At 43.2% G+C, this 22,160-nt stretch overlaps 1 protein-coding gene across 1 annotated transcript in view; it reads right to left on the bottom strand.

The window, feature by feature from the left end:
- Nucleotides 1-22,160, bottom strand: part of LOC147733201 (mucin-2-like) — a 1,190,401-nt gene that overhangs the window by 748,354 nt on the left and 419,887 nt on the right. Inside the window, exons 10-11 of the mRNA XM_086957735.1 lie at nt 20,124-20,262; nt 15,676-15,780 (exon numbers count right to left, since the gene is read on the bottom strand). Coding sequence (XP_086813861.1) covers nt 15,676-15,780; nt 20,124-20,262 — 244 coding nt within the window. The remainder of the gene's footprint in view (nt 1-15,675; nt 15,781-20,123; nt 20,263-22,160) is intronic.

Genomic DNA, 22,160 nt, shown 5'->3' with positions numbered 1-22,160 from the left:
GTGGGTAGATATTGCCTAAAAAATAGCCTCTAATGTTGGTGAGTTAGACCTGCATGCTTTTTCCCCTCTTCCTGAGGGTCCTTTTGCTGAGGCACTAATAAGCTCGGTCAAAGGGGTATAATCTCAAGTAAGGTCTCTTTCTCTTTCTCGCGTTTTCTTTTTCCTCAAGATTGTTTTTGATTTTCCACCATCTGTCAATTTGAGATCACTATTGTTCAAATCCATGCTACTACTGTCCGTAAGATCCTCTGACCATTCCCCTCCATCTGAGACAGAAAATAAATCAAGCTCTTTTTCGGCTTCCTTTTCAGGCGCTTCCTACCCCCAGTCATATTTTCCTCTTCTGTTTCTGTTCCTGCTATCATTTGACCTGATATACCAAGTGCAGGGGCCACGGTGTCAGCAGTATTGGCTTCTATGGGGGCATGCCCTACCTCTGAAGACCACAATCCAGATTCAGCCTCTCTCCCGTTGGTCCTAGGTGGGGGTGTAGAGTTGGGACCGGGCCCACTTTCCCCCACCTCTTCCCCAACACATGGATTGATGCCTGATACAACTGATCTGTCAATGGCTCCCTCCCGACTTTCGTCTCCCCCTGTCTCCACCTGTGTGGTAGCAGCCTTTTCTCCAGGACCTCTCAGAAGGTCTATCACTGTGGGACGGCCGGCTGCACCTTTTCCGCAGCCCCGCCTCTCCCCTTCTTCTCCTGGATTGACTACACTCCCTCACCTCGGCGTCCTCGCGAGGGTGTCCTACCTGGTGAAGCATCTTCCCCCATGTCCGCATTTGCAACCGCGGCCTCAACAGGGTTCTTCAGGATGAGTGGAGCCTTTGCTTTGACCAGGTCCGCCGCCGACTTCGGGCCCAACCTTATAACTCTCCGCGACCTCCTCCACCGGTTCCAAGGTAGCTGAGGCAGGTGACGATTCTGCCGCTGGTGGCCTCGTCAACCACAAACCTGCTCCTCCAACAACGCAGTACGCAGCTACGGTTGGGATAGCCAAAAAAGTGCCTTTAAGGTATTTAAAATACCTAAGCAGCGCCAGACCAATAAGCTCTCCAACCAACTGCACATAGCGACCCTGTGAGATTTGAGGGGTCCGTAGGATCTCCGTCTGTACCTCCGACATTGTTTCTGACAGTTCCCTTCTCCGCTTGCAAATCATAGCATAATTTGGAGAAAAAAACACGCTCTCTGTCACTGTGCGTTGCTACGGTCTCAGTCGACCGCCGTCTTGCCTCTCACCAACCCAATGTTGTGCCTATTCTATGTGGGGAACAGGTGCACTGTTGCAGCTTATGATGTGTCTCTTCTCTGTGTTAACGTAGTAAGCACAGCATCTGCCTGTACTGTGCCTTCTATCCCTCGATAAACCTTTAAATGCAGCCCTTTTTGTTATTCGTGTTTAATGTAAATGCACCTTAAACTGGCGATTAATGTGCCTTACCTATTTTTTGTGTGAGTAAATCTTGCACTGCTGCTGCCTGTGATTTGCCTTTTTTTCCAAGAGAAAGAAACATTCTGTTTCTATTTGTGCTGTTACACCCTTTCCCTAGTCTTGAAGGGAAATCTACGTCCCTTCCGCAACTTTGTTCTCAGCACAGAGAAAAAAAGTAGACGCTAGAACAACAAAGGAGCTGAAGGGTCATGGAGAAAAATTAGAGGAGAAAAAGATCCACAAAGTGCTCCATGAGTAAGAAATCACAAAGAAAGGTCATGTACTACTAAATAGATTGGTGAACTGGGTCCAGGCAAGGAATATACTAATACCTTCACAGTACTGCTTCTCAAAAGGAAAGGGCCACTAGATCAATGTCTCAATTTGAGCCTGAGTATTTCAAAATATACAGCCACTAAGAATGGCCAAGTTCACAAGGCTTTCATGGACTTATCAGACGCTTTTGAATTTGTCTATCATTCCAAGTTGCGGTTAGTTGTGGAAGAGATGGGACTAGACGATATTATTACAACTTTTATACGTCAGATGTATTCTCAAGCGATGTCCTATGTTCGGTAGGGCAGGGATGGCAGACATACAAAACAATTGTCTATTCAGCACGGGGTCAGGCAGGGCTGCATACTTTCCTCCTTCTTATTTTCAATGTACACTAATAGTGTGGGAGAAGCTTTGTCCAAGTCTACAAAAGATCAGCACTTAGTGAACTCAGTTCCTGTTCCGACACTCCTCTATGCAGATGATGCTATGCTAATCGCCCGTACAGGAATATCATTGCAGAAACTCATAGCGGAGTACACAAAATGTATGAAAAACTTAGATCTTCAGGTGAACTAATTGAAATCTTTCGTACTAGTGGTGGGGACAAGATTGAAGCAAACATTTTTATATTGAGGGAACCAGGGTGGAGCGGGTGGACGCCATTTCATTCCTAGGTTTTTACATGATAGAAAGAATGCATGGGCAAATATGGTAGCCAATAGAGTGCTCCAATTAGATAAAGGGATTCTCGTGATCTATAGATTCACCAAAAAGTTAGGATCCAAACCGAGGCAATTAAAAAGGTGTATCTGGCCACATTCATCTCTGTTGCCACATATGGGGCTGGTGGTGTATGGGGAATGGTGTATATAGCTTCCATCCAACAAACTGAGGATGGTTTTTTTAAGAGGCTAGTAGCCCTTCCTCAAAACTGCTCTAATTATAACTGTCACATTGAGATGGGTGTAGCCCATATCACAGATGATATTCAAATAGCACCAATCTTGCTGTGGCATTCAGTTTGGAGAACAGAGACAGTCAGCCTCACCCAGAACATCCTGAATGATTGCTTGACCAGACAAGTCAACACCGTCTCCTCGTCATGCTTCAACATCCTGCGCATGCTACGGAAGATCTTCCAGTGGATCCCCACCGAGACCAGGAAGACGGTCACCCAGGCCCTCATCACCAGCCGACTGGACTACGGCAACGCCCTCTACGCCGGAACCACCGCCAAGCTCCAGAAGAGACTCAAGCGAATCCAGAACGCCTCAGCCAGACTCATCCTCGACATCCCACGACACAGCCACATCTCCGGACATCTGAGAGACCTGCATTGGCTCCCCGTCAACAAAAGAATCACCTTCCGTCTCCTCACCCACGCACACAAAGCCCTACACGATCAAGGCCCGAGCTACCTCAACAACCGCATCAACTTCTACGCTCCCAAACGTCATCTCCGATCAGCCAGCCACACCCTCGCCGCCGTCCCCCGCATCCGAAAAACGACAACAGGAGGAAGGTCCTTCTCCTACCTGGCCGCCAAGACCTGGAACTCCCTCCCGACCGACCTGCGCCTGACCCAAGACCACCTCTCCTTCAGGAAGAAGCTCAAGACCTGGCTATTCGAGCAGTAGCAGCACATCCCCCCCCCCCCCCCCCCCCAAGCACCTTAAGACCCTCCGGGTAAGTAGTGCGCTCTATAAATGTCTGTGATTGATTGATTGATTGATTGAAATTTGACCAAGAACACATGATCACATGGTTACAATATGTCAGGAGTACTTTGATGTTCATAGGACTGCAGGAGCTATTCAAGAACCCACCTAGATGTGTGACAATATGCAAAGCAAAAATAAAGGGAATCGTCTTCTCTAAGATGGCCAGAGAAAGAATGGAGCCCAAACGTAATAAACTTAGGCTGCGGCTATATCAGAGGGCACACACATCAGGCATACACTCCTATCTAAATTTTGCGACAAATTTTCAACACATCGATTCATCTTAGTAAGGTTTTGATTAAATTACATCCCTCTGATGTTAAGTCACCTAACTGCACACACTGTAGAAGAGCTTCTCGCCTGCCCTTATGTTGGTTCATCCTCCCAAACAGACTTGCACTTTATATATTTTTGTAACTTTTATGATGTGCAAAGAAAATGATACATTCTCCTGCTCATCCACAAGCATAATTTTAGACAATCTCGTCCTGCTTTACATATGATGTAATTGTTGTCTGACCCTTTAACATGTTATTATTTAGCTTCATTTATATGGTTGATTTTGTCTCTTCTGGACTATGCCAATGCACTCCTTGTGGGTATTCCTGGCTACCTCCTAAAGAAATTGCAAGTAGTCCAAAACTCGACATCCAGACTCCTACTGGGTCTGTCAAATAGGTGTTGTGTGCGTGCACATCTGCGCACCCTGCACTGGCTCCCAGTGGAGTCTCGGATAAAATTCAAAATGCTGACCATTGCTCATAAGGCCCTCTATGGTCTTGGCCCCATCTACTTACAGGAGAGATTTGTTTTTCACAACCCAGGGAGACAGCTGCGTTCCTCCTCTCAGTTACTTATGCAGACCCCCAGGTTTAACCGCCAAAGGCTGGGTAGGAGCTCTTTTGTCCGGATAGCTGCCTTGGCCTGTAATGCATTGCCGCTGACAATACGCGGCCTCCAGGATACCATAATCTTCAAGAAAAAAATAAAAACCCTTCTCTTCTAGTTACTGTTAGGCCTTTGCCTCCTTTTTCCAAAGCACACGCTGGGACACTCTGCTGAGTAGCCGTGCAATACAAATAAATATAACATAACATAACATAACATGGTCTTCTTTGAGGAGTAGGAGATCTCAATCATAAGGCTGGAAGACTTAATGGATCATATATTGATTGTTAACTGTGTGGACATCTGCACTGCGTTTTATATTTCCTCGAAAAACTTTTTTATGGAAGACTTTTTTTATGAAACGTGGCATTATATATTGATATTTTATTGTGATGTCTTTTTTATGCTATTTAAATATTGCAAAATAAAGAACATTGATTGATTGATTGTAAAGAAAGGAAAGAGAAGAGAAGTGAAAGGAAAATACATTCATATAAAAAGCTAGCACAGTTAAATAACAAAGGAATTGCAGAAAGAAAGAAAGCTTTGGGCAGAAAGGACAGCAATATGAGTAAGAGAGTATGAGCGAGGGACCAAGCGAGAGCAGTAGGCAAGCAGAGAATTATGGGGCATATTACCAACAACTAGCGATAATTATCGCTATGTTGTTTTAGCGCCGATTTTTTTATCGCAGAGCTGCGGCGATTTTTATCGCTTAGGAACCTTGCTATTATCAAGGAATATCTCCTAAGCGATAAAAATCGGCCGAAATGCATGAATATCGCTGAAAAGTCAGCGATCTTCATGCATTACCGAGCTAAAGCTCTTAGCCATGTTATCCACCTCCCATTGGATAACATGGCTAAGAACTGCTCAGGGCAGGTGTTAGCTTTTGGAGATATTCACGCTTAGCGCGAATATCTCCAAAAGTTGGTAATAGGAGATAGCGATGTTAGCGACTGCTTCCAGTCGCTAACATCTTGGCACGCCCACTTTGCATGTCATTAGTGATAAATATCACTGACATGCAAAGCGGGGCCCAAGATGGTCGCTATCTCCTACTAGCTGTCGCTAACTGGTGTTAGCGACAGCTAGGTAATAGGGAGATAATTTTATCTCCGCTTTCTTGGCTTTTAAAGCCAAAAAAGCAAAGATATTCCCCCTTGATAATATACCCCTGAGAGTGTTAGCACTATATGCAAGGATGATAGGGAGCTGAGCCATAAAGCACAGGGCACATCAGTATGAGTTGAGAGAGGGACTGGACAGAGAGAAATGGAAGAATTGTGTGGGACAGGATGTAAAACATTGAAAGGGAGTGGATTGAGGCATGAAACAGGAAACTTGAGTGTGGCTGAAAGAAAAACTGAGAAAGATAAAGTTAAAATTAAATGGTGTATGGCAGATTTGTAGAAGAGCTTGAAACTAGTGGTTGGTGGAATGTTTCATTCCACCTGTGGAAGTGGTGGAATTTTGGTCACTCAGCGTCACTCGTTAACACAAAGTTTCAGCCAAATGTTGCCAAACAATGCGTGGTGGAATTTTCCCCCCATAAAAATACAAGCTGACAAGTGAGATTTGCCCTCACCTTTCTAAAGTGGCGTTTGCAGACACTTGAGGTAAGAGCGATGTCGGTCATGCAGTTTTCTACTCTAGTGGCACAAAATCAACCCGAATGATTGCAAGCTCTTGCGCTACGCACTGTGACATTCACAGATTGTTTCGCGATGTTCCCAATACTGGAACTAATTTGCAGCGCGAGCTGCATAATTTCAGCCTACTGGTGGAACTCCGTAGAAGCATGTGGAGTTTTAATGGAATGGATTGAAAATCTATGAGTTCTGCCCAACCCTACTTGGAATTTGCTTGTAAATATATGTGTGTAAAGGTGAGAGGAATCAAAGTGAAATACGCCAAAAAATGTGAGTTGTTACTATAGTGGTAGGTTGGAATACAGAAGTGAGATGATTATTTAGGTGAAAGTTGCATTAAAAGATGACTGCACAAGACTAAGAGAGATAAAGCTGAATGTATGAGGGACAATACAAAAAGAAAGAATGCAGGAAAGAGTGATTTGTGGTGTGGGAGAGAAATAGGAAAAGATAGAGGTGCACAGTGGGGTAGGTAAAGAAGGAAGTGATGGAATGAGAGTGGTAGAACTGAAGCAAAGAGGCAAACCAGGACAGTAAGAATGACCCATTGAAAAAGTGTGTGTTGCTGTCTGTATTAGGTTATTGTTAGCCAGAGGATCACTCCCATTTCAATTGCCTTTGCCCAACATTTAAGTTTTTTTTTAAAACAGTAATTTGTCCTCTTTTATCTTCAGTTTTACAGGGAACATGAGCACATATCGTACTCTTATTTCTCTTAGCTTGGAATTCATCACTTAGAAGGATGAACGCCTGAGCTGCACCACCACAGCATAGTATGGAAAACCCATGACTCTGCTGTCACCCACCATCAAATGACCAGCCACCAATGTCTCCTGCTAAAGCAGTTCATGGTCGTGGTGGTCTAGTAATCTCGCCAGCATATTCCTCGAGGGGACCAGCAAAAAAGGACACATTGGCACACCCTTGTAAGAGAATATAAAGTGGAGAGGCCTTGAGGAGCTATCAACTATGAGATCTATTGCTTCAAAAAGCTGACCCTGGGAAAAATTTAGTTTACACCCACATAAACATTTTTGTCATTTCACTTTCCGATTATTAGACGGAATGCCTGAGATTACATATTTACATAATTATTTTTTTTTAAAACACCTTTATTAGTTTTGACATACATTTCCAGTTGGTAACAATACAGCATGGGTTCCTTGTTCAGGGTCACATTTCACCTAATCTTGGTGCCGTCGACACAGTGGTAGGTAAACGTGGCAGTACCGCTACCATTCTCCTATTCCCCACCTCTCCCTGATCAAACTCCGGTACCAACATCTATAAGTATTCAATTTAGATCTTCTGTACTTGTCCTTAATCTGGATTGAAACCCTCTACTTAAAACAATCCCCCCTCCCTGCCCTCCCCCCAGGTGTGCCACTGTAATACTGATCTCCAGTTTGTAATCTGTTGCTTCTCTAATTTTAGTTACGTAGAAGTTCTAAAGCACTAGTATATGATCCCTAGACTAGTGAAGGCAATGCCGTGTTATTACTAGAGAACCCCTCCTTTGGTCATGCCATGCAGCTCACTTGTCTGGATTCTAACCTATTCCTGCTGGGGGGCTCTACTATTGGTTCCTCCTCCTCGTCTGTGGCTGGGTTCTTGAGTGCTGCAACTAATGCTTTCCATGCGGTCACTGTATCTAACGCCTTCTCACTCCCCGTTCTTATAGCTATTTGAAACCTAATTATTCCCTCACATTCTGCCCACTTAATAAGTTCCATCTTGCATCTGGGCATGCTTGGATCCTGTTCGGCTTTCCTGTGGATGGTAATATCCCTTCTGGCTAGGAGTAACCCCATGTCTAGAAATTTGCTAGTGACTTTGTATTTCGATGTGTGCGGGAACCAATGCAGCAAGCAGTGTTTGAAGGAGGTCTAAACTTCCCTGTAGGTGGTGTCGGCTAGCACCTCCATCACCTCTTCCCAGCAGCTACCCAAGTGTTGACAATCCCAGAACATGTGTTTGAAATCCACATTTTCTTGATTACACTGCGGGCAGGCAGCTGAATGGGTCACATATTTTTTCTGGCCTGAGGTAAGCCTTATGTAGTATGTAATAATTCACCAGTTGGAACTTCGCATTTCTGGTGCTTTTCCAAACCCTCTCCACTAGCTCTCGCCAGGCTTTCTCTGGAATGTCTTCTCCCAAGTCCGCCTCACATTTGAGGCATAGCTCCGATAAGGGGGGTAAGGCCTCCCTCGTAACAAATCTGTACAGACAGGTGACAGGTTTAAAAAATTCCTGCCGCCATCACCACTTATTGGCATCCCAGCGACAGTGGTGGTTCATTGAGACCCCCTCCCCAGTGCTTCTGTATGGCTGCATTGAGGGCAGAGTGCAATACGATATCTCCCCTGGGTAGGTCATAAAGATCACGCAGATCATTGACCGGGATCATGGCACCTTCCTCATATAAGTATGCCCTTGTAGCTAACCCTTGGTCCGCCTAGTCCTTCAGCCTCTGCCAGTTAACCCATGCAGCAATGCAACGCACATGAGCAAAAGATTTCTGGGGCATAAGGGCTCCTGATTTTGAGTTGCTTCAGACATCTGTGCCAGCATCGCCTAGCTGTAGGTAACACAGAAGGAATGACCTGCTTGTGGATCGGGAGCTTTAAGGCAATCTGGGATAGTAACCTCACGGTCATCCAGTCTTCACCCATTTCCTCCGTTCTTCTTAAGCACCCGCCACCCATTTTGTGAGCCATTGGAGCTGTGCCGATAGGTAGTAAGTCTCGAAGTCAGGCACCGCCCAACCCCCTTCCGCTCTCGGTCTCATTAGCACGTTAAGCGCCACTCTCCGCCTACCTGTTCGCCATAAAATCCCGGGATAGCACCATTACATCATGTTGAGATTCAGAGATTTAGGTAAAAATCCTATTGCTGGAGCATGGGAACAATGTGAATGAAATTAAGATGAGTGGCTGTTTACATCACTTGCAAGAGTGAGGAACCACAATCTTAGTTTATGCCATCTGTTTATCTTTCATATTGAAACAATGTGGAAAATAACAACAATAAAAACAATATTCAAAACCCTTGTTTCAAGCTCCACAATTGATGGCATGCCAGAACACACTACAGCTTCACAATCTGTTGCAGCAGTCCTCAGGAGGGCATAGCTAGCAACACCTGGCACTCGCCAGTATGGACCCATGGGTGATACCCCGAAACCATCCCCATGATGTTTGTTTCCAGTCCAAGGAGGACCCGGCCTGGCAGTTTGTGCTGGACTATTCCCATGAGGAGCAAGGCAAAGACTGATTTGAATGTGGCTGGGTTCACACTGTGTTGGCTTAATGAGCAAAAGAATGATGGATTAAAACAAGATCTCTTAAGTAGAGGTGAGTGGTTGAAAAGTTTCAGCACTCATCCATCATCTTGTTTTGTTTGCTTTGTTCCCCTAAGTTGCCAAGGGAATGCCCAAACATCGGTTCCTTTGCTTGCTGTACCACTTGATTCAAGCTAGCCTGGCTGAAGAGGGGGTGACACTCTGAAACCAGTCCCATGATGCTTGTTTCCAAGTTCAAGTAGGAACTGGCCTGGCATTTCTGGCTGGACTGTTACCATGAGGAGTAGGGTGAAACTGATTTGCATTTGGCTGGGTCCAAACTGTGGTAGCATAGTGATCAAAAGAACGATGGATTAAAACCAGATCTCTTGACTGGGGGTGAGTGGTTGAAATGTTTCAGCACTCCCTTCATCATCTTGTTGTGTTTGCTTGTTTCTTACTTTAGCCAGTTGGTGACATCTGCCTGTCTCTGATCACATTTCTGAGGTGGGCAACAGTTGGGCTTTGTGTATTCCCCCTAGACAGCCACACAGAATGGGAGCTTAAGGAGTGACGTTATGGGCCTTTAGGAGAGTAGGATCTGCTTACTATGTTTACCCTCACTTTTTGCTGGTGTTTCACTGTTTTTCGACTTTAGTCTGGCTCGGGCCCTGCAATCAAAAATCCCAGCCTAGCTGCTTCCTCTATAAATTGATTGTTTGTACTAAAGGTACACTCCAGTTTGGTTACTGGGGTACCCTTGTGAGTCCCTAGTATATGGAACACTAAGTACTAAGGGCATAGGTACCCCAGAGGCCTACCAGGGGCTGCAGCATGTATTATGCCACCCTTGGGAAGCCTTCCAAAAATTACACCACAGGACTGCTACTGCAGCCTGGGTTGGGTGGTGCATGCACCCTTTACTAAGATATAGGTTACCGATATCTACCTTTAATCACTGACACATATAAACCTATCAGTCACTCCTATGGCAGGCCTTATCAATCCTGAAGGCAAAGTGCTTGGTTTTGTGTGAGAGGGTGCCCATGCATGAGCAGGACCCCTCTGCAGCATTCAGAATCTATTCTCTGAGGCTGCTCTGTGATGCAGCCAGACCATATACTCTTAAGTGCATTATAACCTCGTGGTAAATGCTAACTTTGGAATGGCTGCATGGAAACATGTCATGTTTGGTGTCAAACACTTTTGAATCCTACCCCCCCGCCCCCTTGCCAGTCCTGGCAGCGGGGGTAGAATTCCACCCTTCTCGAGGGAGAGACATGTGCACACTTGTCTACCCGGTAATAGTTTAAAAGAGCCCTGGCATCACAAAATGGATGCTACAGACATGCGTCTGACCTCCTGCTGCTGGATGAAACTCCGGCAGGGGAGGCCTGGACTATAGGCTTCCTTTCACTGGGAGGTGTAACCACCTCCCAAACAGGGTTTAGTCTATTGGGGCCGGGTAGGTGCATTCTGAGAGTGCCAGAAAGTCTGCACTGCGGCACATTTGGTGTCCCTGTGTATAGCCCATTTCAAACCGGTAGCAGGGGCTACCAGTCCCTGCTCTGGTGTGAAACTGGACAAAGGAAATGGGTGTAGCCACCCTTCTTTCCAAACCCTCCCAAAGGTGGGTCCCCAGAGTATGTCCAACCCCTTTCTTCAGTATATGTAAGGGACCCCTGGCAACAGGACTTTAGATTACACCTGGACGAAACTCTGGAACTTCAACGCTCTACTAAAGACTAGAGGACAGAAGAATCTCCCTTGGGGTCAAGGATTGACTCCCATGCTCAAGCAGGCATCAACAAAGCATCTTGCGGTCTGCATTTCCGAAGCTCCCACCAGACTCCGAAGTAAAGCTGAGACCCAGAGCCCTCACAAGTGACGTGGAACCGGAACTCCTGTCCTGTCCAAGTGCAATTACTTCTCAACATCCCTTAAAGTTGTGCTTTTAGTTACTTGTAGCCAAAAGCCCCGAGCACCATCTGCACTGAAGATTGTGGGCCTACACTCCACGAGTGTTCTGTGAGCCCACTTCTTGTATTTCCGATTGAGGCTCATTCGAGATCCCTGGTCCATCAACTGGTGGGTCCCCTCGAAGGTAACTCTACTTTTCCTTGGACTTCCCTGATTGCTCCAGACATGCCCTGACTCTCCATCATTTGGTGAGTCCCTCAGACCTTGCTGGTCCGAAGCATTTCTTTGATTCCTGCGTAGGTTGCTGTTGCCGAGGCTTGTTGGGATCAATCCGGGCACCAACACCGCAGCACTCAACCTCCTTAATGGGACAGCTCGAATACAGAACCTGGTTGTCGTCGAGCTTCCGACTGCTGTCGTGACGCCGTAAAGCCAGACCCCATCATTGGAGGACGACACTGACTTCATTTGAAGCACCGTCCTGTCCCCCTTCTCACCCGGAGCGAGGAACTACATATTAGTGAACTACACGAAACAAGTTTAAATTGTGATGTCCCGCTCCTGGTGAAACATCCCGGATCTCTTCTCGTCACACCATACCACCACCACCACTCTACTCAGGTACACTTGGAACATATACCATGGCTCCCTGATGAAGGCTCACAGCCGAAACGCGCGTAGCAATGTTAAATTATCTCTAGCCATGTTTTTCTGATCAATACTAAATACCTTTAAATATATATATATATATATATATATATATATATATATATATATATATATATATATATATATATATATATATATATATCATTTTTTGTATCTTATGAATCTATTTATGAAATGCATATTTTTATATAAAAATGTTTTGTGACGCTCAACAAGTGTAAAGTGCATATTATGAAAATTAACGTTGGATCGATAATGAATGATAAAAAGTCAGATCCCTAATAACCCTATTATTGAATAAAGTACCTTTTTACGATATGTTCTAATGTGTATTGTCAATCCATAGTCAGTAACTTTTGTTGTCTGTTTATGTCCATTTGAAATTTATGTTCCTAAATATTCGTTTTTTCAAACACGTCGACGCCTCTTGGTCCTTGTGGCTGAGGAGTCAAGCTTCACCTTCTTCACCTTAAATCACCCAACATCGGTAGGCATTCTCCTATTGTGCTCCTAATCACTGGCAAGTGGCCCAGACTCTGTCTCCTCTGCTTTCAGGTTCTTCTCATCTTCCATCCAGGCTTGGATCACACCTAACACTTTCCACTTGGACGGAAGGAGCACTTTGCAGCAGATTGCCATTGAAAACGACGACGAAACCTGATACAAAAGACACCTATGCACCCGACTTCCTTGGGTGAGTTAATTCAAATACTCCGGTGCTCCCGTGGGTGTTGGCTCTAGAACCCCCTAGTTCTAAATGATTTGCTCCAAGTCCTCTCCTAAGTGTCCTTTATCTTTAAAATTCCAACCGCGACTTTCCTCATAGAAGTTAATCGTGATTTGCGGTGGTGTTCACACACTGCACGCGTCCCCGTGAGTCCCTTGTGTCACTACCTTGGGTTGTTCCTGGTGGCCCCAGCGGTTCTACAAGCTCTAGGCCTTGTGTCTATGCAAGTCGTGGTTCGTAGACCACTTTCTTAATATATGGTTTGGTATGCCCCTAGGGCTTAACATATATTTTGTTAATTTACTGTGTGATATTAAGTTTACTGTATGTACTTTTGCCTCTAGCCTCATAAATAGACTAGAGGGATGGTTTTAGAGTAAATACATATATTTTATATATATGCCTGGTGTGGTTCTCCTTTCATTTGGTCATTCATGAGATTATTGACTGGTAAAACAATCTGCTTTACATTCCTTCAAGACTTAGCCTGAAGGCTACTCTCCACATGTACCACTAGGATAGCTTTCTATATAGGTTGTCTTTAAACCTACCATCAATGAGTTGTTTGGACTGGTGCAAGGTGCCCACTAGAATAGTGGAGAGCATATGCTAGGCCAACTTCTCACATTTACCCTGACAAGGATTGTGTTTGTTGCTTGACCAGGATTTACACCCCAGTCAACCTACGACCCAATTTGCAACAGCCCTGAACACCAACAGGATTGGCAGGTGCTCGTGACACTCATGTTACTCTGTGAGTCCATGCTAAGCCAGTGAGTCTTATTGTATTATTATTCCTACATTGTTTGGGGCTTCATTTTATCTTACCACCGTTTTATAGACACTTATTGAAGGTAGAGTGTACTTTAAGCCCTGGGGCTTATACTCTCCACCAACCTCTCCTGCCGACATGCTCTCTTTTGCTCTTCACTGTTTTCCTTAAGCTATGATGTAGCTTGGCCTTCCATTTCTCCTGTGTTGCCAATTATCAAAAACATTGAGTGCTAAAGTCATTATGAATACCTGGCTTTGCAGGACTCATCAAGAACTCCCTGAATTATTACATGCTGCATGAACATAACATATTATACAAACTACGTATTATGAAGCATTCATTATATAATTAATGTAAGAAAATTGGTTATTAGTTGAGGAGGATGAGAGCCCTTCCCAAGTAAAATGTCCAAGATCTAGTCATACCAACACTCAACTTCAAAAAAAAAACTGACATTAACCCCTGGTAGCTATGGCTCAGAACAGACAGGCTTACTTTAATGGAAGCAATGTGAAGTAAAAGTATTTAGCAGCACCAAAACAATTAAAAAGTCAAAACACAATACAATAAAATATTGGAAAGTTTTAAATAGGAAAATGATGCAGAAATGATTAAAATCAAATAAGGGGAACTGAATATGTGATTTTCTGAAGGTTTTACCGTAGAAAGCACAAAGAAAAAAGTAAGCACAAATCATTGTTCGCAGTTGAGTAGGACCTAAGCACAGTCTCAGGCTGACCGTGATGGAGCGGAGTTCAGATACAAGCAAATTGTCCTGGTCAAACATTTTACTTTCTGCCTTAGTGTTTGAAATGGTAGTGAAAATCATCCAGTGGAGTAATTTTCAAGGCTCTATCTAGGGAAGACATCTAACAATCATTATAAAGTTGGTCATTTTGGCTGTAAAAGCGGAGTTTGGAAAAATTCAAATTTTGCTCCCATCCAACTCTTCTTGTCAGTCAAATACTTTTTGTGCCTTCGCTCAGTCAATATTTAAACCTCCACACTTAGGGCCTAATTAAGAGTTTGGAATATACGATAATCCATCACAAGTATGCAGTCCACCTTCTTACAAGCGCCAAAGGGTATTATAAACTTGTAATTAGGAAGGTGAACAAGATGTGCTGTAAAAATGAGAAGGGTTGCCCATGGGAACTTCCTTGTCATTGGTTAGGTAGCGTCAAGGAGTCAGCCCCACCCACTAGCTACTAGATCCTACAAAAGTACAAGCTTATCCACAGCTCATCAGAACACTCTCTGGACCTATGGATACAGAAGAAGACTGAACTTGCTTTTAGAGTCTTGTGTGGATACCTGAAGGGTTGAATCTGGACCCACTTGTACCCAGGACTAAGAAGTGGACTCAAAGGGTGAACACCTGTGTGGCTACAGGGACACAATAAACTTAGGCAGGTCTTTTCCATGGAGTACCAAGATGACCAGTATCAACTGGACCAGGACTAGGTCCAGCTGGTGGGCTCGGCCTAGAAGAGAGCAAGAGCAGCTGCTCCAGAAATTTTAAAAATGGAGGAATTCATGGACTATCCAGTCCTCCAGTGTGCTAGTGGGGCCTTGCTGTAAAGGAGGACTTCATAAAAATTCTGAAGTTAGAAAATTTGAATGGTGAAAGGCGCACAAAAAGTATCTGCTTGACAAGAGGAATTAGGTAGATGTGACATTTTAATTTCTCCCTCTCTAAGCTTTTCCAGGCCAAACCAAGAGCCTCAATGGGGTCCTGTATAGTGGCCATACAGCATTGAGAGGATTTCGGCAGATAAAGTCTGCAACTTTGCCCGATTATAAGACTTTGACTTCCATTTCAGAGACTACTTCAGAGGGCAAACACTTGGGCCATGAAGAACTGATTGGTGTATTCAGCCCACACTCTGTTGTCATTGCTCTGAAATCATGCCTATGTCCTAGTCAACCATGAACAGTACCAACTATTCAGCACTTTACTTTTTCCTGCCTTGTTTTCCCTTAAATATTTCAAACTTCATAACTCTGGTTCTCATCAGTGATTTTTGTTATTTTGGGTTCATATTGCTCATGAAAGTTTTTGCCGTTAATAGAAATTGGTTGTAGAATTTTTATTGTGTTGTGTTTTGAATTTTTAACAATTTTGCTGTGTTGTTACTGCTAAATATTTCACACATTTTCTTGTCTGCTCTGCACTATAGCTACCAAGGGTTTGAGCCCAGGTTTGAACTATTGAAACTCTCTTTTACCGTGGCAGGGTTGGGCCTTATTGCTTGTTGTGGACTCACATTGACTCAATTATTAAATCTACTTTCTTACAGAATTTTTTTCCAATTACTTTACCTTGTCATTCATACGCAGTAGGACACTTGTCAGCACAGACACTTGTCCTTCTTCCGTGTTTCTTTGAAGAGATCCTTCTACAACAAATGTTTTGTTTTTGCAATCCTGGAAAAGAAAACATCATGTTTGTGTTCTACATAGTGAAAGGTAGAAGTGAAAACAACATATGTAGAAATAAAAGATTTACAAAGACTGCTAAATGTTAACATTAGGTAGGTGAAGGCAATCTAGTCATTTAAGTGAATTCTACAGTTTGAATTCCCTGATATAAGGCACAATTCTTGCACCTGGGGCTGGAAATTAGACCCTTCAAAGATTTGATGCCATTTATAAAATTCAATACTTTGCATTTCACAAAACGGGATTACCTCCAACAGTTGCAAATGTTCTGCTAAAGATAAGGCACAGCATGTGGATTTTGGGGCTTTTGTACCAAAATGTTCGAGTTTCAGTATTCAACAGCTCTTTTTTCCTCAATAACTTTCAGCAGGCAAACATATTGAAATATAATTGGGAAAAATGAAGAGGACACAAACTTTATGGTACCATATGTGTAATTGAGACACAAAAGGTGTTTACACAGAGGCTGTAATTTAAGGACATACTCATCATAATTGAGACCATAGTGGCAGACTGTGTTGGGACCTGTGTGCTTTCAGAGCGCATCATCTGATCTCAAATGCAACTCTGCCTGGTTGCCATGAGTTTAGTATAGGGGGATCAACAAGCTACTTGCTGCCCACCAAAATAGATGGTGGCTATGCATGTCATACCACCTCAACCAACAGCTTTACTGTCTATCCCTTATTAAGGGATGCAACTGGAAAGCAGTATGGCTGCATACATGTGGTGTATTAAAGTGGCTAAAGAGGGCTTGATGAGGCAAACAGATGTTAAATGAGACTTTTGACTGCCTTGTGTGTTGTCTTGCACCTAGACTGGATGTGTTCGAACCATAAGTAGGAGAAGTAAAGACTGTGCACATCTATTTGCCAAACCATTTGAGAGTTACTGATGTCTATACCTAGATGATGGGCATATTGAATAGCTAAACCCTGTAATGAGTTACTACATACGCACTGACATTTTACAATGTTACAGTATCCTCATGTCTTAATGACTTATACATAGATCTTTTAATGTTAAGTGCTTGTAGCAGGACTATTTAGTGGTTAGTTAGTGTTTGACAAAGTGGAATCTCGACCATAAATGTGTGTGGCTTCAGCTTCTCCAAACCTGTGGCTCCCCCACCCCATTTAGAGATGAGGGGAACCAGTGAGCTTTTAATGGCAGAATCTCAGCTTGCTTCACCGTCAGAACCCTTGATTCTGTGGCTTGTCTACCAAAGGGCTCTGGGGTTACAGTAGCAGATGCCCTACCATATTTAGTTTGTGGAGCTATCCTGCCTGGGTCACATAACTGCGTGAGAAATGTTAGAAATGTTCCTGATGGGCAGAGATAAAACTACCTGCCCGTCAGGGATATTTTTCTTATGTTTTTCAGAAGGAAGCCTTTGTTTTGAGCACTGGTTTCTGAAAATCAAATGAGAATGCTAAGATGGCCACCAGTTCTGCATTCTACTCTGAATTAAAGACATCAAAAACATTTACGTAAACACATTTAACACATAGATCCCACCAGGCAGGCAGAGACCTATCAATAGGGTGGGTGGTCTGCCACAAGTGTTGCAGTTTCTCTGTTGACTCCGCCGGATGGTGGGCTGCTAACTGGAATTCAAATCGCTCTTAGTATTAAAAAGCATGCATCAGAAATGATCAGAGCAGAAAACTTTCAGCATGGAATATTTTGGGAGGAATCACTTATAGTAAAAGCTTAAATGTGTGGTAAGGAACCTGAATGGAAGAAGACCCTTTTTAATTTAACCCCTTCGATGCTCATGACGGAATGGTTCCGTCATGAGCATCGGTTGTGCTGTGCTCATGACGGAACAGTTCCGTCATGACACACCGCGAATGGAATGTTCAGCACTGGGTGAGAATCGGCGCCGCAGGCAAGGTGTTAATACTTTCTGTAGATTATCTATAATGCCAAATGTCTCTAGATGGGGACCTGTGACATTCAAAATCTCCCAGCCTGTCTGATAAACTTTGAACCTGACCTCTTAAGCTTGACCAACTACAAGCCATCTCAGACCTTTTGAGCATTCCTAAGGCATTGAAAACAACTGACAGCATTATTGAAAAGCATGCAGAGGTGGTATTGATGGGCACTGCTCTAATCTTGTTCATTCGTATGAAACGGCGAACACTTAGTAAACTTGTCTTCTTTCTTTCCAGGATCATTGATAATACTTGAAGAATACCCCAAAGATCTGTGCACTCCCAACTCTTTCCCAAAGAACACATGATACAGCTGTCCAACACCTAGACCAAAATAAATGTTGGATTTCATATCCTCCCCTCAGATTATAGGCAGCATCTGGGCCTGAACACAATTTTTCTGGCTGCCATTCTCTTTTACAGGATGAGATGCCTTTTCATTTCAACAACCACAACCATGACCATCCAAACAAGCCAAAAAACCTTTGTAGCTATACCCATATTCTAGCCAATTTTCTTTGAATGCTCGTTCCGCGTCACCCCATAAAAAGGATTTCCAACATAGTAGTTTCCGTTGATGTTTAGCTCTACTTCTCATCTCCTATCACCAATGTCAGTAAATTTATGATCCATCATTGAAATTCTATATGAGGGATATTTATACCTTTAATAGCGCCTCACAAAATCCATCTTGTTGTGACAATTGTACAATTGCACATCTACAGCAATACCATGGACGGCTTTACAAGGAAACTCTTTGAATTCCGCCTGAAGAGTTGCACTGCTCACACAGTCATCATCCTTAGGTGAACTGATCACATTACAATGGCAGAATCTCTCTATGTTGGCTTTCGAAGGCGAGAAATAACTTGTTTCAAAACACTTAGAATTCTTCACCAGGGTTTACCTACAAGTATCAAACTACAGCAGGAAACTTTTTCAACATCACACGCCAGACGGAATTCTGGAGTTAGTCTCCGATTACCTCCGGGTGATATGTATAAAAATAACAGTGGGAGTTGACACCACATGCAAGGATCATCCCTCTAATATCTGCTCCACTTTCCTTCACCCGAGGCAGATAGACTAATTCATGGCTTTGTGGCACTTGCAGAAAATGAATGTATGAGATTACAATGCAAACATTAACAACGCATGCTTTTAGGACACAGTTTTTACATCACAGTATCCATTACAACGCATGATTTTACAACGCATGCCTTCACAATGCATTTTTAGAAACTACATTTAAAATGCATATCATTACAACGCATAATACGTTTAGGGCAACAATAGGGTAAGCGTTGGACAGAGTAGGGGTACAAATTACTATTCCCACTACAGTGAGTGCAACAGTAGGGTAAGTGTTGGATAGTGTAGGGGTAAAAATTACTATTCCCACTCCAGTGAGTGCGACAGTAGAGAAAGTGTTGGATAGTGTAGGGGTACAAATAACTATTCCCATGTTCTTCCAAACCCATTCCCACCCTAAAACCTAAAAAAATTCCCATTACTTACCTTATAATGCGTTGTAATAGCATGCGTTGTAGTGACATGCGTTGTACTGGCATGTGTTGTAGTGACATGCGTTGTAATGGCTGTGTTGTAATGGCATGCAATGTAAAGGCAGTTGCGGTGTAACAGCCGCGTTGTACCAGTAGTGCATTGTTATGACTGCATTGTAATGGATGTTTCACGCTGAAAAGTCAGCGTTTACATGCTACTACTAAGGACTAAGGCATTTGGAAGCTGCCATCTTACATTTGATTTTAGATTTCATCATTGTTCCACTCCCTGCCTGTAAGTACATATCAATGCTATGTGTAAAACAGTTAGCAACTGAATAAGTTTAAAAATGAAGTAACAATATATTAAGTATGTATAGATTACAACCAGTAATAGTCAGCACTTTAAGTACTCGACTGGAAGTACTGATGGGTTGGAGTAAGGCTAACTGTTGAAATAAAGTTTTAATAATTGTAGACATCTGATATTATGGCTTAGATCAGTCCCTGGTGTTCTGGAACTTGTGATCTTTAATGGCAGAGGACGTATAGTATAAAACCTTATGGAGGATTGCTTGTGATACCACAAGTTTAATGGTGGAACCGTGCAGTATCAAATATTTACAGCAGGGAGCCTGTGATAACAAAATGGAAAAAACTAGGGTGACCTGGGTGTTAAGGTGTCATAGTAAAGAATGTGTTTTTGTGTTGTGGATTAACAGCAGGGAACATGATTCACAGCAGGGAACATGAGATGACTCACATATTGCATTTTTCTGTATGAAGTGTTAAACAATTGCAATTCATAGTTTTCAGTTAGATAGGATATATCTTCATTACCATTTCGATGCAAACATAAAAACTGTATATTTTAGTGGTGTACCTTAGCCAGGATGTATGTACAATCTCCATTAAAGTTGTAATTTGTACTGTCAAAGGTGGAAATGTGTAAGGTTCCTTCCACAGAGCACGTACTGGGACATGGACGTTTATCACAACTCCACTGACCTCCTTTGCAAATACTGAAAGAAAAAACACAGTGCTATTGAATTGCTCCGACCAAATGGTGGGGACAATATACCTCACACACAGACACATGATTCTGTATTGTCTACACAGATGTCAACACTTAGGAACTGATTCGCAGAGCCACTTAAAGTTCAAAATAGCTTCACTTATGCCTGCTAATATCCACAGAAGAATACCTAGTCAGGTATATGTGGGTTTACTACTGCATACTTGTGGGTAGGGATTGAAAGGGCCATGATGGGGTTTGTCTTTGCAGTTTGTGACTGGATACAGGCTCATGAGTTCTTTGGACTTTATAACCTCACCTCTGACCCTTTCCCATCAGAGAACTGGTGAAAATTTAAGTTCAGCGAATACCCCGGTTACTTACTGATAATTGTCTTTATTGATGAACTCCTTATGCTTGAGATAATACCCCAGTTACCTAATGATTTTTAACAGGCATAATTTTAACTGAAAAACACAACCACAAAAACATGATTTTCAGGGAAGAGGAGAAATTTCCATCCAATTGCAAGCGATAGTGGGAAAGAAAAGTGATGGGATTTTCAAGAGGCAGCAACACACACATCCCTCAAGGAGGCTCCTCTAAAAGCCATCCAAGAAGTGGAAACCGTGCTAGTAGAGCAGCCGTACACCTGAGGAGGAGCTGAAGAATTGAACCTGATATATTCTCATAATTGTGAACTTAATCCACCTGGAAATAGTAGAAGTAGAAGGGCAGGAGACCTCATTAGGAAGACCAAAAGTGACAAAAAGTTAGTCCAATTTCCGGAAGGAGGAGTACGTTCAAAACCCTGCAAACGTCAAGAGGATGCAAAGCCACCTCTTCAGCCAAAGAGGGATTAGGAAAGAAAACCAGATAAACAATGTCTTCCAAACAGTGATATTGTGAAGGAAAGTTGGGCAGAAACCAGGGCCTGGTTAAAACACCACCTTATCTGGAAAAAAAAGAATAAACGTGGAAACTTAATGTAAAATCCCATCTCCCCCTCCTGTCTGCCTGGACATACAGCCACCATGAATACCACTTTCTCTGTCATAAATTTGAAAGGAACAGAACCAAGACTCTCAAAGGGATGACAAGTCAAAGCCTGGAGCACCAAAAGCTAATCCCATAGGGGAACGGGAGAATAGAAATCCGTTCTCTGGAGAAAGAAACTCAGCAGAAGGAGAAGGATCAACCTCAGAGAGAACATTCATCCATCCAATTCAATATGTTCTCATGTTAGAAACTGCCAACCCCAAAGCAAACCCATCCTGTAGAAAATCCAAAATTCGCATTGGAGCACAAGCCACAGAATCAAACCCTCTATTTTGACACCACTCATCAAGCTGCCCCCAGTGACGATCATAAGACTTGCGAATTGAGCAAGATAATTGGATGGAATTGTTTTCTTCAGTCCGTTTTCATTAAGTTTTCAATAACTATACAGTCATGCATATTATGTAATACTGTTTACGGTAGCCATCCAGTGGGTAAATTATTGGTAATGATATATTATTGGAAATTCAAATTGAAAATATCTAAGCTTTTAACTACAACATATACCATAGTACCTCAATGCATATACATGGTGATCTTTAAGAATTGGATGGAATTTTCTAATGTCACCGAACGTCCTATTGCCAATTGAGTACCCTGTTCAGCATCCAAATAGGCTAGTGACATGACCAGTTGACTCAAGTGAGAAGGATGAAGGAATACCCAAAGGGAACACACAGACCACTAAAGAAGAATAAGAAGCCATAATCTCTGAGACCATCCTGGAACTTTCAGAAGAACCTGAGAGTGGTCGGCAATTGGCTTCTGCAATACCCTGGGTATCAAGGGAGGGGAACAATGCAGGAGACCCCCTGGTCAGGGAATCGAAAGAGCATCCATTGCACA

This window comes from Lissotriton vulgaris, chromosome 2_1 (genome assembly GCF_964263255.1).
Source record: "Lissotriton vulgaris chromosome 2_1, aLisVul1.2, whole genome shotgun sequence".
Classification (NCBI taxonomy): domain Eukaryota; kingdom Metazoa; phylum Chordata; class Amphibia; order Caudata; family Salamandridae; genus Lissotriton; species Lissotriton vulgaris.
This window is presented reverse-complemented; position numbering and strand designations above follow the sequence as displayed.